The sequence below is a fragment of the Polyodon spathula genome, chromosome 12 (assembly GCF_017654505.1).
Source record: "Polyodon spathula isolate WHYD16114869_AA chromosome 12, ASM1765450v1, whole genome shotgun sequence".
Taxonomy (NCBI): domain Eukaryota; kingdom Metazoa; phylum Chordata; class Actinopteri; order Acipenseriformes; family Polyodontidae; genus Polyodon; species Polyodon spathula.
The window spans coordinates 4,767,333-4,785,491 of NC_054545.1; the positions used below are offsets into that span (position 1 = coordinate 4,767,333).

Here is an 18,159-nt window from a genome sequence, read left to right on the forward strand (position 1 = left end):
ACCAAATGTTACTACACTTTGCAATGATTTAGCATACTATACCACATATTAATTGAACCCCTCGAGTCACAGAATGATAAAACGGTTTATGTCAACTCAGTGGGGCATTACACCGAGACAGCAGCACCCCACCCTGTCCGATGAAGTGATTTGGCGGCTCTAAGATCCAAACTACGCTGGTGCAGGTTGAAATACCTGTTAGCCAATACTCTGCCCCAACGGGCCCCCCCACCCCCCCATTTTAAAAATGACGTCAGTGACCACAAAAAACTGACCGTAATCTGTTCAAATATATTACACAACTTAATATTTGAGAAGATCAGAAAATGAAGATTTGTAAAATAAATTAAAATTAGAAAATTAAGATTCATATTTGTTTTCAAAGCCACAGTGAGGACTTTTGTGTGTTGCAGTTTTCCGGTAGGTGTGTGTAACTAAATAGTCTGTCTAGACACAAAGGACAATGTAGACTACTGCTGTGTGAAAGCTGACATAATTGGTGAAGAAGCTACTTGATTTATTTCAGGATGTTACGACATGAAAATGAAATCCGAGCAACCGTTTATTTGCAGGAATCGTTGTGTCTCTTTAGAGAAATCCTTTACAGATCGATTCTACACTCAGAAGAAGCTGCTTCAATCTTGAACAAACCCACAAGGGGATCTTAGCAAGGGGTTAAAATGGCAAAATAAACACTTTTTACTGGAAGTGACTGTGAAGCAATATGTTTTTGAAAAATCTGATGAAGACATTTGTGCTGATAAACAAACTCAGTCCATACAAACATTGCTTTTCAAGTGCTCATTTTATTCAACGAATTTCATGAAATACTGTGCTTTATGTGGTTACAGCAATTTGACCCGTAATCAAATAACTGCTGGGTGTAAAGAGGCCGTGGGATTGGAGGACGCCTACTGACCTTCAGCAAATCAGCAAATTACTTTTATATGTATTTATTTTTGCAGAACTGCGGATAAAGAAAATGCAGTGGAAAAACCTACATCCCCTAAAATCACTTTTATTTGAATGTATTGAATGTGTAATTGGTTACTGGTTTTGTTTAACAGCTGTAATAGCTGCAACTCCACACTGGCCAGATCCGTGGCATGGTATAAATATCTATTTCATGCTTTTCCCATGTTCACACATGAGCTAAATATCTGTAGTGATTCCAATTTTTTTTATTTTCAATATGGGCCAGGCTACTAAACTAACCTTTCCTGTCAACACAAAATAAATATTGGAAAATGAATTTACAGATTTCCTGCTTGCACTTGGACTGAATCCAAACACTGCAAAGGAAAGTGTTTAATCCCTTACTGTAACCTAAATAATCTAACAAGGTAACACTTTACATGATGTGTCCCTAATTACTGTGTATTTACATAGTAGGTACATGGTAAATACATGTGCACTTACACATACCAGTAATAACAATGTTATTGGTACTTTATGTGTACATCTTTTTACATGATAAAACCCTAACCTTAAGCCCAATCCTTTTTTGATACAATTGTGTACTTGTATATATCTAGCAAAAAGATTTACACATTCAATGCATTATAACTATGCCTAATAACATTGTAATTATGTACAAGTACACATGTATTTACTAAGTAACTACTATGTAAATACAGTTAGAGACCCTATGTAAAGTGTTACTCCTAACAAATCTTTAGGTGCAAGAGTATTTAACTAATATAGAAATTACACAGAGAACAGCCTGATGCACATTTTAGGGTTATAAAACACCATCTGCTTTAGTATTAACACATTGCTAACAAACTTTTACTTAGTCCATGGGCTTGCAAACACTTTTTCCTGTTGAGTTTTAGGTTTTGAAGGGAAGTCCATTATGTAGCCGAGGTACTTGATCGGTCATTGTGAGGTCACTGTTTTGAATGGACTTCTTAGCTTTTTCAAGCAGACTGTTACAAAAGTCTAGAGGCATTAGAATTCGAATACAGTCTGTAGGTAGTCATTTCAGGAGTATACATCTGTTTTGTTTATTGAGTCTGTGCATATGTTTCTTATTCAGTGCTAATTCATTGATATGGGCACCAATACTGATTATACAGATGGGAAAAAAAAAACATTTGGACAAGTGTTGCTATTGTAAGAAAGCACTTTGAGAGGGATAGGAAATAAAGACTTGTGTTGGTTAAAATAAGCTACTAACTGGGCTGTGGGGAAAAAGAAAAGCTCCTCCCAGATAATATCCATTCTCAGCTGCCCAGAAGTCAAAGCAAGAAAAGGTTTTAATATAAATAATGGGTGGAAAGAGGGTCGACAGCAAAAAAGAAAAATCTAAAACATCCAAAAACAATAGTGAAATATGCAAAGAGAATCTGCTTTCTGTTCCAGAAATAACAAAAAAGCTTTTTTTTTTTGTCTTTGTTTTTGTCTACATATCTCTGCCTGGGAGTGTTTATCCCACACTGTATACATTGCAATTAAAAGCATAAAAAAAAAAAAAAAAGATTCCTTTGACTCAAGCATATTCCATCTGGATTCATTACAAGGGTTACAGCAGTGCTGTGTAAAACACTTTAGGACTTTCCAAAATGATCCAATGGAATTCTCTGCATAGATTTCTCTTTCCTGTCACACTTACTGTTCTGTAAATCACTTTCTGTCTGGAGCACAGATTTTAATCTGCCGTGATTGTGATGCCAATGCTAACATTCATTCCATCTCTGCTTTACAGTAGAAATACTGTACTAACTGTTCTTTCCCTTTACATACATTTAGCATTTCAAGAAAAGAAAATACAGCCTGAAAGTATATGTTATACTACATTTTTAAAATATGTAATTTTTCCCTTCATTCCCTACTGCGTGTTCTCTGTTCCTGCTAAATTCATTATCATATACTAACTAATGTCCTCAAGGGGCCACTTCTGAAGAGACTCCTAAAAACGAATCTCTGCTCCCACAGTTACGTGTTAGTAAACGGAACATCTCAAGCCTGTGTTCCATATGTCTACAGCAGGCAACTAGAACAGAAGAGCAACCCTTGAAATCCCGGCAAAGCAACTTTGAGCAATTGCAATATGAAACAACTGATTGCAAACGTCATAAAAAAATGTTAAAATTAGGCACGTTTCAACGACATGTCTATAACGTTTTAGATACACGCATATGGTTACATTGCCAGACGGCATTTGGACAGGAAGATGATGACGATCATTAGGTCAAAGGCAGACAGGCGTTAGCCTTTGGGACTACGATGGCACCAAAAAGTAACCTGCTTCTGTTCACAATCGCTTTAGGTGAGCTCTTCAGTTCTTGTAAACGTTGGAGTATTGCTTGCTTTTCAGGGCCTTTTGTGATCCCTCGGAAATACAGAATGGCAGAGACATGTTCCTTGCTGAAAAACAGAAAAAAATTAAGCTAGGCATGTAGAGTGGAGCCAAGTGAAAAATTCAGCATGTTGAATTTATTATACAATTCCAGGGAACAATCGCAGCAAAATCGTTTCCACGTGTGTGTAATGAACAGGGGTTTGAAAGCCTTCGCGTGGTTTATTCAGAGCAGGGTTGCACACTGTCATCCAGTCAACTTAATTATTTTTTTTATTCTGACAATGGGAAGATTGTATACTGAAAAACATGACTGGGAGAATCTCGATATTGTAGGAGCTGAACCCGTGACCACTCAGAATCCTAAATCCTTGCACTGCCACGACTGACTGAACCGGTTTGCCTTTGACATTCATAAAACTATCATGGCATAGAAATACTGAGGCATCTACATAACATTTCCTTCAATACTTCCAAGGTTTGGTATTTGTATGAAAATATATTTAAAATCACCCTGCCTTCAAAAAGAACATCTGCTCCTCTCATAAGGTATAGAGAGCAAGCAAAACAGGGTAATAACATCATTTGTACTCTATTTACTATAAGAAAAATCACTAATAAAGGTAATCAAAGCAAATGCTCTGTTTTACTTTAAGCAGTCATCTGCAAAATTGCCACTGGTATAACAATACTTCCATTCTTTGTCCTTATTTTCCAGCCCAAGCTTGGATTTCGACTTGTTATGATGCAAAATATTTTTCACTTTAGTGTGTAAAAACAATCCAATGCAAAGAGCTAATTTCTAAAATCATAGCAATGGGTATCAGCAGGCAAACCCCATATACAACAATATGAGAGGGGAACGGTACAAGCAGCATTCTTACAGGGCATGCAGAACAATGGAAATTGAAAGTGCCCTTCAAAGCTTCTATTACCACAAAGGATTTTCCCAGTGCCTTGAAACAAGCCGGGAGTCAGAGCCACTTCTGGGGCAAACCAAACTGAATCAGCAGTGGATCAGTACCAGTCATCAGGGTCTATCTATTCAATTACTGAGTGAACAGCATCCCCGGGGGATTGTGAGAAGTGTTCATTCATTCACACATGAATGCATGCCTCCCCCACATTATCCTTAACAACTGAAATATTTTATAGGAGGCTTGGTGGTCTAGTGGTTAAAGAAAGGGGCTTGTTGCCAGGAGGTTCCCGGTTCAAATTCCGGCTCAGCCATTGACTCACTGTGTGTGACCCTCAACAAGTCACTCAGCCTCCTTGTGCTCAGTCCTTCAGAAGAGACATAAAACCGAGGTCCTATTGTAAGTGCATGTACCGGTATGTCAGTGTCCTGAACAGTTATAACTGGGAACTGTTATAGTAACTTACTGACTGGTGAGTAAACCACTGCTGTGCAAAAGAAATAAAAGTAAATCGAAATTCAGTAGTAAATAGTAAATGGAAATTCATGGTAAACTGCAAAACGAATGCCCATTTTCCCCACGCTAAACTCTGTAGAGAGACAATCCTGGTCATACTGGCAAACCTGTGATATACAGATATAAGAGAGTGCAGAGGATCAGCAGAGCTACCTGATATCTGGGAAGTCAGAAACGAGAGGCTGGATGGTTTCCTTGATGTCCCTTTTGTTCTTTACTCCAACGATGTCACCGAGATGCAGTGCCGCGGAGTGAAGCCATTTCGAAGTGGTACCCTTAAAAAAAAAAGAGGGGGGGGGGGGTTATTTTGTTATCAGATTCAATCTAGTCTGTTGACCTTGCATCCTTTCTAATGAAAGTTAAATACAAAAGGTTTCTTTGTGTCATTTTTCATTGAATGCCCTAATTTTCCAACAATACCTTTTTTTTCAAATTGTTTTCTTTTTTAGACTTCAGCTGGTGCCTAACTAGTTAACAGGATCCTCCGGTTCCTTTTGTTTTTGCTGCTGACATTGTTTTCAGGGAGAAGATGCTCAATAGTTTCCATGGCCCGCCCAGTAGAGCACCACCGCCCACTTTAATTTCATCTTTGTCTTTTCTTTTTTTGTTCTTCCCTGTTATTTTGTTTCAACACCACATACTGTATGAATATCATGTTAATTGAGTCCTGATATGGTTGAAAGAAGGATGAAAACTCTAGTCCAGTGGTACTCAATTCTGGCCCTCGAGATCCAATCCAGTCCAGGTTTTTACTCCAAGCAGGTTTTAATGTACTTAACTGAAGCAGCTTAGAGGCAATTAACCGATTTAGAACCTGGTTGGAATAAAGACCAGGACTGGAATAGATCTCGACGGCCACAGTTGAATACCACTGGTGTAGTGTTTACTCACCATGTCATCAAAGTGACTCCGGAGAGCCTCCGACTCCACCTTTATCTTGGCTGCCGCTCGCTCGTGTTTTCTGTTTTTGCAAGAATAATTCTTCTTCATTATCTGTGTGACGTATCCCTTCACAGCACTGTAGTGGATGCCATTCACACACTTCTATTTTGGAACAAAAATGAGAATACAGCAAGGTGTAGTAGTAACAGATCTCTTGGAATAGCCTATATGATACTATACTATTATAATACAGTGGAACTAAATGTCACAATGCTACCCTTAAACCTATAATTGCCAGGCAGCACAAGATTTTGGGGATTTATTTATATTTAAAACAGGCTCCATTATAGGTATTGAGATCTGTATATTTACATAGCTCTTGTAATATTATATTTGCTATTTAAAATTGTATGTACATATTATATATATATATATATATATATATATATATATATATATATATATATATATATATATATATATATATATATATATATATATATATATATATATAATATATATAATATAGTGCAAGTAAATGATCTGAAGACAGAGGTAAACAAATGTATTTCTGGCTATGTTCCAAAGGTTACAAGCTTATATAAACCACTGACTTTGCGCAACATTGCGCCTCATGCTGGGAAGATTAACAATACTACTGGAATTTCTAGATGTGTTTGGGTTCAGCCCCAATATGTTTACAGGAAAAGGCTGTACATAAATCTTTTTCCAGTTTAAGAAAATGAATAAGCACACAAGTGCCAAAAACTGGGCAAAAATAACTTAATGTGGACACAGAAATCCCATTTTATAAGATCAAACATGAAGCCTATTTACAAACCAAAGCCAGCAACACACTACATACAGGGCCCCTAACTACACTCTAATAACACAGTAATTACATATGTGGGTTTGCAGGTACAATGCAACAACATGCTTACTTACAAAATGAAAAATGTTGGCAGTTGCTAGCGTGTACACTGTACTTGGCTGTGTATTTACAGTATGTAACCACATGTGCAGTTACAGTGTAATTAGAGGCAGTTAATGTAAAGTGTTACCCCACAACTTTCTAATGGGAAAGACCCATTTCAGCACCTGTTGCTTTTTGGTGAAAGGCTCAGTCCTGAAATGTAGGACTGAAAACAAGTGATTTGTACTGTATTAGTTACACTATGGCTAAAATGGTGTCTACACCTTAAAATCACAGGTTGGAATGAATGCACGTCTGCGTTTGGACTATTCCTTGGGTTCCTGCATGTTGACTGGTGTTGACCTCTATGTAAAGGACGCAGGAAGGAAGAATGAGAGAGAAAACACAAGTTGGATTTGTAAGCAAAGTAAATAGCCGACTGATCTCTTTGGCTCTGTACACTTCCTTATACCGCGGGCTCTTTCAATAACCCTCTGAACACACCTAGTATGTATTGAAAATGACTGCACAAACCGTCAAGTACAACAGAAACCTCTCTCTCTATCAGATAATGACCAGGATCATTGCATAGCTTCTATCCCAGCATAATCGGACTATCGCCTTACCTGAAAACAGGGCTGCTTCATTTTCTTGTAAAGCTCGGAATGATTTTCAATAATCTCCATTATCTTTTCAAAATCATCCTCACACGAAAGCCACCTCTTTGTCATTAATTTCTTAAAATATGGCTTAAATGGTAAAAAAAAAAAAAAAAAAAAAGTAAAACTTCATTTTATTTTTTTTGCTCAATGCAGGAGAATGCTTATTATTCTTACACTGATTACCTCCGTCTCCTGTATAAAATCAGCTAGTAGCGTTGCTCCCAAGTCCTGGATCACTTTGTCCAGCTCGTTGTTCAATTGCTCTATCTGTGCCGGGCATTTCTCTTTGTATTTGTCCATTTCAGTTCTTATGAAAAAACAATTCAGAATGCATTATCAATGGCATTACAGGCATGTTGTGGATAATGACTATTCTGCAACAAGCTATCTTTTTATATGGCAAGATGCAGGTCTGAGGGTAGTGAGGGAGTTTGAGGGCACTGCAGTACACTGAAAATTATTAACCAGAAATTGTAAAGCTGTGTTTCGGGTGGGTGTCAGAGTTTCCTTTGCAGACTCGAAAGAGATAGACAGCTTTACTTCATACTTCATATTGAACCAATAGTACAATACAGTTTGCTTTTATATAACTCTCTTCATGCAGAGCACCCCAGGGCAAAATAAAAAAAAATAAAAAAGCCACTGGCCATTAAACCCAGCTCAAGAATAAGCTGCCGCACATATGTTTTAAATTCGATTCAAAAGACTGCACTGTGCCAGCATTCTTAAAAACACATCTGGCTTTTTATACAATCTGTGTTCATTTGTACACAGCCCTGCACTGTTTCCAAGAAACCACGTGGTTTCTCCTAAAGGAAAAAACTTATCAACAGCTAACCTAACTATAGCAGATGCAGAGCCTGTATGAATGCTAGCTATGCACTCATTTCAATGGGCTTCACTACACAGATTGACTTTCCCTTGTCAAAGGGAACCGCATCCTTGTGCAAGAAGTATAACACAGTAACTATTGCAGAGGCTCTCAAGATTTTAACTCATTGACTTCCAAGGACACAACCACACAAAGTAGCAAAAGCTGGTTGGTGATCCAGTGATTATCCTGAAGGCTACAGTCTCCTATCCTTATTCCAAACCCTATTCACCTGACACCATTTCTCCAGTGTGGGGGCACACATCCCACTACTACCACCATGTATCAGGACTGAACTACTGTTACCTTGCCCTCGGGAACTCACAACTATCTGGCTATAAAATCTTTGACTCAACCAAGTGAGATAAAGGAGCATCCAGACTGGAGTTTAATATATTATTATGAATTAGTCATTTTTAGCAGACACTTATTACAGATGCTAGGGGTGAACTATGCATCAGAAGGAGGTTAAATGACTTGATGGTTTAAAACAACAGGATCCAACACAGTGAGCCAGTGGCTATGATGGGATTGAACCCAAATCATCCTGGTAACAAGCCCCTTTCTTTAACCACTGGACCACTGAGCCTTGCGTTCAATTTATTATGCTATATTACTGTATATACATTTTTTTGTTTTTTAGTATTGGTGTTAATTATTTTCTGTATAACACAGCTTTGAAAAATATAGCTTTAACATGATGGAAAATAAACAGGATGGTATTTTTTTTTTTTTTTAAACAGTCTAACTCTGAGCTGTTAGACTCCAAGTTCATTAACTCAGATCTGTCAAAGTCATATCCAGTATACAGTACCCTTCATCAAATATTTGGACATACCAGCAAGTTCCAACATTGATGAACGGTGTAAAGTACTGTAAGAAACTCCCTCGGGTTACTGACCGAGTTGAGTAATACAAAAATGAATTTTTTTTTAGCACAGAATGTCGGCCAGTGTGTCTGGGAAGTGGTGCTTTGTTCCTCTATATTGCATTTCGGACATTTCCAGATGCAAACCTTCTGGCCATACCTTTCACAATAGGATTCTCTAGCTCCTTTGAATGCATGATTTTAAATAAAATATTTAATTATGTCTCAATCTGAAAATTTTAGGTGATGCAAAACTTGAGTATCAAAGTATAGCACTTCTTTCTTTTATTTTTTTGAAGTTTAATGATTCCTACAATTCTGTAATGTGTCAAAGTTATACTAGTTGCATTCATTGATATTTTCAAAGTTTGGTATATGGTATGTTTAATTATAGTATTTCATTACCTTAACTAAGTTTTACTGAATTGGATTAATTTAACACTTTGTAATTTTGTATGCTTAATGTGATAGAATAAGTTACTAGCTATCAGTCATCAGTAGCTACTTATGTACTAAGTACTGGTGTATGTTAACGGATCAGTCCCAATTAGTTTGGATTATTGACTATGTATGTACGGTATATATATATAGTCTGTGATGAATGACGTGGCATGAGTCATTAATTCTACAGTTTGTGTTTGTGCATTAATGAAAACATTAGCCAAAAATATGAAGTCCTAAAATACATGGAAAGATAATCAACTAGTACAGAGACCCATTTGATTAAGCACTGAAATCAGGAGACAGGACCTGTATAATCTTTTCTATTTACACATTGTTTAAAAGACACTTACTTGATGTTGCTGAAGCTGTTAATGTAAGCAATGGAGAGACTCTTTTGTAATGCAGAGTTTGGGGAGGAAGTTCTCCATTCCATGAAAGTGTTGTTGAAGCTGCAATTGAAAACAGTCTGTAATCTACCTGCATTAACAACAACAAGGGTGTTTAATACACCTACAAACAATGAGCCCAGTTCACAACACTGTGAAGGAAAGCTTTGTCTAGGATGTTAACAAACCACAATTAAACACCTGTTTGTTTCTTCTAAGTTTTACAATTGTAATGGGTGTTTTTTTTTTCATTTTTTTGTACTTTTATAAAAAAAAAAAATAGTGCTGTTAAAAATATGAAGTAAAAGGCTTTGAGGGAATCTACTGATCCTTTATGCTCTGCTGAGTGAGAGAAGGAGTTTTCACTTACTGTCGTGAGAAATGTTTCAGCTCCTCTGAGCAGGTGCACAGAACCCTCTCTTCCAAGTCTGTGTCGATTTCTCGTGAAGTCGCAACATACCTGTGAACCATCTAAAGAACAAAGCAGGGTATGTATTAGACAAAGACAGGGGTCCGGTCCATTCCTGTTTTTTTCAATCCAATACCTTTTTTAAATCATTTCCCGTTCCACAAAATTATTGATTAAAATCGCAATTAGCTGTATTCTGTTATGAACTTCTCAGTGGCAACACTTGACTTCAGATGAAGTCACGCAGTGTTTGTTAACGAAACTGGCTTAAAATTAGGCTGATCAATGGAAATAATTATTTAAAGGAATTTTAATAAGATTTGGGAACTGATTTAGAAAAGGAATTGGAAACTGAATTCTAAAAGAGTTATTGATCCCAACCCTGGACACAGTAACGTGTTGAAAAGCCATTCTAACCAAGCCATGTCTATTTGTGCGTGGTATCGATTTAGTGCAGGTGTTCAAGGAACTCTGATTACCTCAGTGTTTCCATCTAGTGGCATTTTGTATATTTGCTAAATTATGTGTGTGTGTATATATATATATATATATATATATATATATATATATATATATATATATATATATATATATATATATATATATATATATATATATAATATATAGATATAATATATATACATTGTATATAAAATTGCAGGCTTTTTCACGTATTCTTAAAATAACTATTTAACTCTTGAAAACAGACGTTGAAAAATTATTCTTTAAAGCTTGGTGAGCAGGGCAACACGTGGGTAAACATACAAGGAAGTCGGCACTCCCAGTGGCCAGTGACTGGTACTGCACTGTACCTCGGTTATATCGATCTGTATTTCTGAATGGTAATAGCCATTCAGTATCTCAGGCTCATCTTTGGTTTCCCAGTTTTTTTCTGATTCAATGTTTAACATATTCTCCAAACAGTGTTTCAGTTGCACCTGTAAAAACAAAAACGATGTTTATTGTGTCTATTATTGTTTTCCAAACACACACACATATATATCATAGTTAAACTTATAAGAATCAAGTACACTGATGAAGACACTAGCTGAAATGCATGTCGACTCATATTTTACAAACCTACAAATACACTTGTTGAATAGTGTGCACAATGCATTAACAGGTGAGCATCGAAGGGCAGAACTGGGTTATGGGTTAGGCTCTTATGTAATACCTGCAATAGCATACCTGCAGCCCAGTGATGTAATTTGTCTTCATGTTTTCCAATGTATCTTTATCTAATAAAGGATCCATACCTTCAGTGTTTACTTCTGGTTTCAAAACAAGGTTCCCCATTATTTTATCACTAAAGACAAAGCGAAAGAGGTCAAGTTTAGATTTACTTGTCTGGTTTTATATGGTGTTCAAATCTCCCCACAGCACAAAGGTTATGGAAAATAGTTTTGACAAAACAGACCCAGTATTTCTATTATAAATGATACACATCTGAAAAGCGACTACAAGAGGCCCACCATCTGTCAATGCACCCAGCCAAGCAAATGTACAGAATTGCACTGCAGTCTCCTTCACTTTAGCACCAGCTCTTTACCAGTTTAAATTGAAATCATTCACATTGTGCAGAACACAATATTTGTAAGCCATGTAGTCATTTATTTAATTTTTTAATGACCCTTGTTATAATGCCAACACAAAGCACCAGTTTGGTACCTGTCCAATAGGAGAGAGGACTGTATAATGTTTGTCCAATATAATGATTTCTATTTAAAACTGTAAAATACAGAAGGGATTCGCCAGGAACAAGCACCAGCGTTCAGCCCGCTTTAAAGCAAGGCACTCACCTTTCATAGCAGTTGATCGTCCAGTTCAAAAGGGCATACCATTCGTTCACTTCAAGCTTTTGCTGCATGATCTTTTGCAAGTGTGAAGAAACTTCTTGATGAGAGCTTGCCACGTAAGTGTTGCACACGCCAAAGTCCTCTGGGTAGCACTTTTGTACCATGGTCTTCACACTCTCCAAATCATCAACGATAGACTTCCCGAGGAGCGCTAAGTGCACAGCCAGCCACGACTGGTTGTCCTCTCTTTTTGCGATGGGGACGTTGGCAATTCGGTCCCGCACGCCTTCTTGCACAGCCTCTCTCCACAGCTCCTTCCATTCCTGGGGCCCTTTGAGACAGCTGGCTTCAGAATAGGACGGATCGTGTTCTCGCTTGTCCTCCTCTACTATTATTTTGACAGCATTGGTCAGAAGATCTTGCGAGTTGTTCAGCGAGTCTTTCACGATAGATTTCAGCTTATTCCTGAGCGTGCCACAGAGCAGCTCCATGTCCTTCGTTTTCCTTAACAGTTCTGACTGAGTGCCTTCTTGCACGGTCTTTGACGCCTCTGAATCCAGCTCCTTTTTCAGCAGCAGTAGATGTATATGAGCTTCTTCTAGGACTCCCTTGTTAATTAGATCATGGATTTCCATGACTGTGAGGAATCCAGAATAAAGTATTAAAAAATGCTTAGTTAACCAGAGTATCCCACTCAATTTTTTTTTTTTTTTAGCATGCTATATGGAATACTACAGCACAGTATAGTAAACTAGGTAACATTTTGTACTGTGTCTCTAATTACCGTGTATGAACATAGTAGTTACTTAGTAAACACATGTGTACTTACACATAATTACAATGTTTTATGCATTGCTACAATATACATAATGTGTTAATTTTTCTGATACAACTGTGTATTTGAATATGTCCCACAAAGAGAGGTACCCATGAAGTACAATGTAAGTTAACCATGCATAACACACATGTATTTACTAAGTAATGGGTCAGTAAAAATGACATGAGAGATTTTACCTGACAGGGGCTCTTCAGGTTCTTTATGTTTAAGTGGCGTTTCAACTTCCTCTGCTCTTATTTCAGCAACAGCTTTCACCAGGCCTTGCTTAGCATTCCCATCCTTTCTGAGCCCAGACAGTATCTTTGAGCTCAGCCTGCCCAGACCTCCTCTCTTCAATGTAGGCAAAGATCCATCTGGACTTTTGGGCTCCTCATTGTCACCTGGGACTGATGATTCTGGTCCTTTAAACAACAGGTGGGATGACAAGAATGTGTTCAAGTTATGACAAAATATACATATATATATATATATATATATATATATATATATATATATATATATATATATATATATATATATATAATGTAACAGTTGCCAACGGTCATGGCTGGCCAATGGCAGGAATAATTCTGATGAAACCAAAGGTCTCACCTGAGAGTTTCCTGCATTCAGACTGATCTTCACTGACAGATTTTCGCTGCTCTTGTTTCCCCTCCCCATCCTTCCCAAGTCCCGAGAGTAGCCTTGAACTCAGCCTGCCCAGGCTGCTTCTCTTTAAGAGAGATTTTGGTCCATCTGGGCTCTTGGGCTCCTCACTGCCATTTGGAACCGAAATTAATTCTGATCCTTAAACAGGTTAAAATCATGAGAATGTGCTGAAGTTATGGCAAAAACACAATCAAGTATTCTAACAAGAAATGAACTTTTAATCCAGTAAATCAGGATCATGGGCCAACTACAAGACAAAAAAGAAGAAAAACTCTCTTAACCACTGCACAAAAAGGTCAGGCTTGCTAGTCAGTGATGGAAATTTGACTCCCATTGCATAGCAGTTTGAGCCATTCCTGGTTTTACTAGAGTTTAATAAGACACACTCAAGCTTATTACCTATACAGTGTTGCTAATCAAGCTTGTTGTAAAACCTGGAATTGGTGAAGCTGCTATGCAATAGTGGTCTATTTCCATTCCTGCTATTCCAGAAAACAAAATCATATTTTTTAATTCCATTTTCCAAACCACTTCAGCAACTAGTTTTCATAATTAGGCTTTAAAATGTTGTTTTTGCTCGTATAGTTAGTAAGCATGGCAGGGATAGAAATAAGACACCTACTGCATACAGTTTCACCAATTCCAGGTTTTACTATGCGTTTGATTAGCCACAGTGTATAGGTAACAAAGTTGGGCGTATCTTATTAAACTCCTAGTAAAACCAGGAATAGATCAAACCGCTGTGCAATGGGAGTCCATGGTTAATAATGATCTAAGCAAATACAACAATAATGATACAGACTATCAATGATAAATAGTAAGAAAATCTAGATGATTGAAAGTGCCCCTTTAATTCTGATGAATCCAGAGGTCTCACCTGAGAGTTTCCTGCGTTCAGACTGATCTTCATTGACAGATTTTCGCTGCTCTCGTTTCCCCTCCCCATCCTTCCCAAGTCCCGAGAGTAGCCTTGAACTCAGCCTGCCCAGGCTGCTTCTCTTTAAGAGAGATTTTGGTCCATCTGGGCTCTTGGGCTGCTCACTGTCACTTGGAACTGAAGTTAATTCTGATTCTTAAAACAACATGAGAAAGCACTGAAGACATGTCAAAAACACAACATTAGAACAAGAAATTAACTTTGAATTCAGAAGATCTGGCCCGTGGGCCAACTATAAAAATAACCTCTTAAGTCTGCGTAAAAAAACTGAATGGATGTTGGGCGTTTCAGTTACTTAATGAAGCTTGGTTTTACAAATCAACGCATCCACCTCATTAGCACTGGCAAAATCAACACTATTCGTGCATTGCAAATCTTTCTGGAAAACATCAAGTGAAAGGAGTAAAACTTCACAGCAAGTAGAAAAACTTCCAATAAGTCAGATCTGTACTGAACAACTACTATATCTCCACCTATTCATTTAGCTCAGTTTTACATTCCTGTGAGTAAATTTTACCAGGCACTATTTCCCTCTGTGGACTTTCTCGCACGGTCATACCCAGCGAAGGACTTACCTAATTTACCAATCACATCAGACTTCTCTGCTGAGTAAAGATTTTCTCCTCCGTTTTCCATAGACTGTAATGAAACTTGCTCCAGGGTTTCTGTGTCTTCAAAGGGATTGGTGCTGCACATCGTGGCTTTCTCTTTCACACTGTCAGCCAGTGAATCCATCGCGATCCAACAAACACACTCACTCACTGCACATAAAGCTGTTTACAGTAAATCAAAAGCACAACCCACACATTTTCCGCTCAGTGCATTTCTCAAGGGCATTTAAAGCATGACTGACTTGCCAGACAAGTATATTTGAAAGAATCTGCTGGTTTCGGTTGTCATTGACTAGAAAACTATTACCTTTTGTCCAGCTAAGAATCTGTAAAGTCTTTCACCTGGGTTTAAATCTGGCTCAACACATAAGCCAAATGCATTTGCTGGTCTCGGTTTAGCCCTAGGGATCATTCAATAAAATCAACAAAAAACAAACAGCAGACAAGAGTGGCAGGAGAGAGGTGGGGTCAGGGCTGAGGTGTGTCACATGCACAGCTGAGGGAAAGCACTCATGACGAAACCTGCTGGTACCTGCTTGCAGCCTTTCGTGAGCAAAGAGCCTGGTTCTAGTGAGGAAGGTCACACTGTAAACATTTCAGTCTATCCGTTTACAATTTTATAGGGTTATTTTCTTACCTTTGTCTGCTTTGAGATAGCTGTGAGCTGTTGAAGATTTAACCACCATGACAAAATGTCTGCTTTGGAACTTGTATTGCCAGACTCCCTTCTGACTTTTACTTTCACATTCTCTAATCTCAAATCTCAATACACGCAGGGGAAAACCATTATCCAAACATTGTGCAATCTCTTTCATATGCACAACCAGTCATGCAACAATAAGGGGGAAATAAAACCGTTCTAGTAAAACGCCACAGGGTATCCAAGAACATCAGACTCCACTGTGTTGGCCAGAAAGTTGGCTTGTTTTTTCCCCCTCATTCCCAGCTTTTTTATGTGCAAAAGCTGTCCCAAGCAACACATTACCAATATAGAGTAAAAGCTTACTGTGACGGCCAGGCAAGGGCTCAACAACTTGTGACTTCTTGAATGTGTTGAAGGGGTGGATGGCACAGTGGCTTCAGGTTTCTGTTAGCCTGGGTTTGATTCACAAGTGAAGTGAGACTGCTCTCCACTGAGCCCTCCTGTACTCTGGACCACAACAGATACCTGGACAATCCCTCTCATGACAGGAGCCCAGGATCAGACGCACAATGACACAGAGCTACTCCACTTAGTAGGATGGTTCCTCCAGGACAGGCTTCAGGCTTACTTGTGCCCTGCTTGTGCTAACCCCACTGTTGATAAAAACAACTCAAAAAAGCCCCCAGACAACAGGCCCTATTCTGAAGCAAGTGCAAGGCCAACACAAAAAATGTAGCAAAATTAAAAAATGTGCCTTTTTTGTTATTGACACAAGTGCTGTAGGATGGGACAGTAGATAAATACACAGAGTAAGATACCCTCACTCTTACCTCCTCAGATCCTTTTTCCTTTGTGTTCTTCAAAATGTTTTAAAAGAAATCCATTGTGCATATTCTATTACCTGTCAATCTGTTATTTCAGGGTTTTAAATAAAAACCCTACTGTTCAATAATGACAGGCAGGCAGTTGATAGTTAACCAGCACACATTATTCAGATAGTACTAACTAGTTAATAATTTCCAGAAAGCAGTTTCTTTAAGCGCATGATCTTCACAGTAGAACGGAGCCCACAGAATGACTATACTAGAATCTTTATTCACAGCCACTGAAATAATGTTTTTGTAATACAAGGGATTGGGTTAAGTATCTTGAAGTAGCCATTTGTTTTAAGCATCCACAAATAAACCAGCAGTTTTGTGACCTGGTCACTGTGGTCCCACTGGCGTACCAGTTTGTCATTTGGAGTGATTTAATAATTCCTTAGAGATTACAGATTAAAAATAACACATACACACACACACACACAAAAAAAAAAATTCCAGCAAGTCTCAAAATAACAGCAAAGGAAGGTTGAGGTTTAAAGGTGGTCGTTTCCTTTCACATTTGATTAAAAAATAATAATAAAAATGCTGTTCTTTTTCCTGGAGATAGCAGCCACATCATTTGGCAATTGGAAGATTTTTATTAAATTATTTTTTTCTTTTATAGACCTCTACAGAAAGCAGAGTCCGAATGGGAGCGCTCATGTTGCTGACAAAAAATTAATACAAAAAGACCACTTTTATCATTGACGTTAAAAAAAAAAAAAAAAAAACACAACATTACGACAACGGCGGAGCAACAGAACCGACAGTTTTACTGTGATCAAAGTACAGTGATTTTCAGCTGAGAGGCTGGCCCACCCCTCTACTGAGCATCAGCCTATCCGAAGCGTGTTTACCGGTTAGGTTTGTTTAATAACCCGTGTCAACCCCTGTTTAAAGAACTATTTCAATAAAGCAGCTGTTGCTGTTTATAGGCCAGAGTAACGAGCGAAATCTGGAAAGTAAAAGTCATTTTGTAGTTTTACTGTTCACCATCGTAGTTGGAAAGGCATTATTTTTGTATTTATATAATCCTATCTTTTTTTTTTTTTTTTTTTTATATAGCACCTTTCACAGTGGACCGCCGTGACAATGCGCTTTACAAGATAGACTAGGGTGTGTGAACTATGCATCAGCTGCAGAGTCGCTTACATCTCACCCGAAAGACGGAGCACAAGGAGGTTAAGTGACCTGCTCAGTCTCACACAATGAGTCAGTGGCTGTACTGGGATTTTAACCCGTTTCACCCAGTTTTTCTGTTGAAATACAAAAATGTCCCACGTGCAAAAACAAATAGATCAAATTGTGTTGACACCTTTCGACAGCTCTTTCGTAATCCCTTTTCGGTGCATAAAGTTTATTTAGATTGCTCTAGTGCAATACACGACTCGGGGACAAAGGTTTCTCTCCCTCCTTACAAACTTTACATGCAGACAATTTCATTGGCAATCTGCCCCCACCCCATACTGTACCTCCTCATTAGGAAAGCGTTGAAATCAACGCGTCCAGCGTGTTTATACATCTTTTCACCATACGAGGGCAGTAATGAAAGTCTGAAATACGGCCGCAAATCTACATTGGAGGATGCAGACTTTCCAAACTTCCTTCAAGAGGTGCACATTATTGCTGTATTTTAGATACAGATCTGCATGCA

At 38.1% G+C, this 18,159-nt stretch overlaps 1 protein-coding gene across 5 annotated transcripts; it reads right to left on the reverse strand.

Moving 5' to 3' along the window:
- Positions 1-1,602: 1,602 nt before the first annotated feature.
- Positions 1,603-17,259, reverse strand: LOC121324222 (exocyst complex component 3-like protein 4). Of its 5 annotated transcripts, none has more exons than XM_041265869.1 (15): positions 15,637-17,259; positions 14,964-15,161; positions 14,329-14,523; positions 13,395-13,583; positions 12,980-13,204; positions 11,969-12,602; positions 11,358-11,475; positions 10,982-11,107; positions 10,131-10,231; positions 9,725-9,823; positions 7,375-7,498; positions 7,156-7,278; positions 5,626-5,778; positions 4,888-5,009; positions 1,603-3,369 (listed from the first exon to the last, which is right to left on the reverse strand). In XM_041265869.1, exons 1-15 carry the CDS (start codon positions 15,812-15,814, stop codon positions 3,189-3,191), a joined length of 2,766 nt encoding a protein of 921 aa, XP_041121803.1. In that variant the 5' UTR covers positions 15,815-17,259; the 3' UTR covers positions 1,603-3,188. The 5 variants fall into 5 exon arrangements, with proteins under 5 accessions (XP_041121803.1, XP_041121802.1, XP_041121805.1 ...); XM_041265868.1 differs by having other exon boundaries at positions 13,395-13,589; XM_041265870.1 differs by having other exon boundaries at positions 1,604-3,369; positions 13,395-13,589; positions 14,964-15,149.
- Positions 17,260-18,159: the final 900 nt, after the last annotated feature.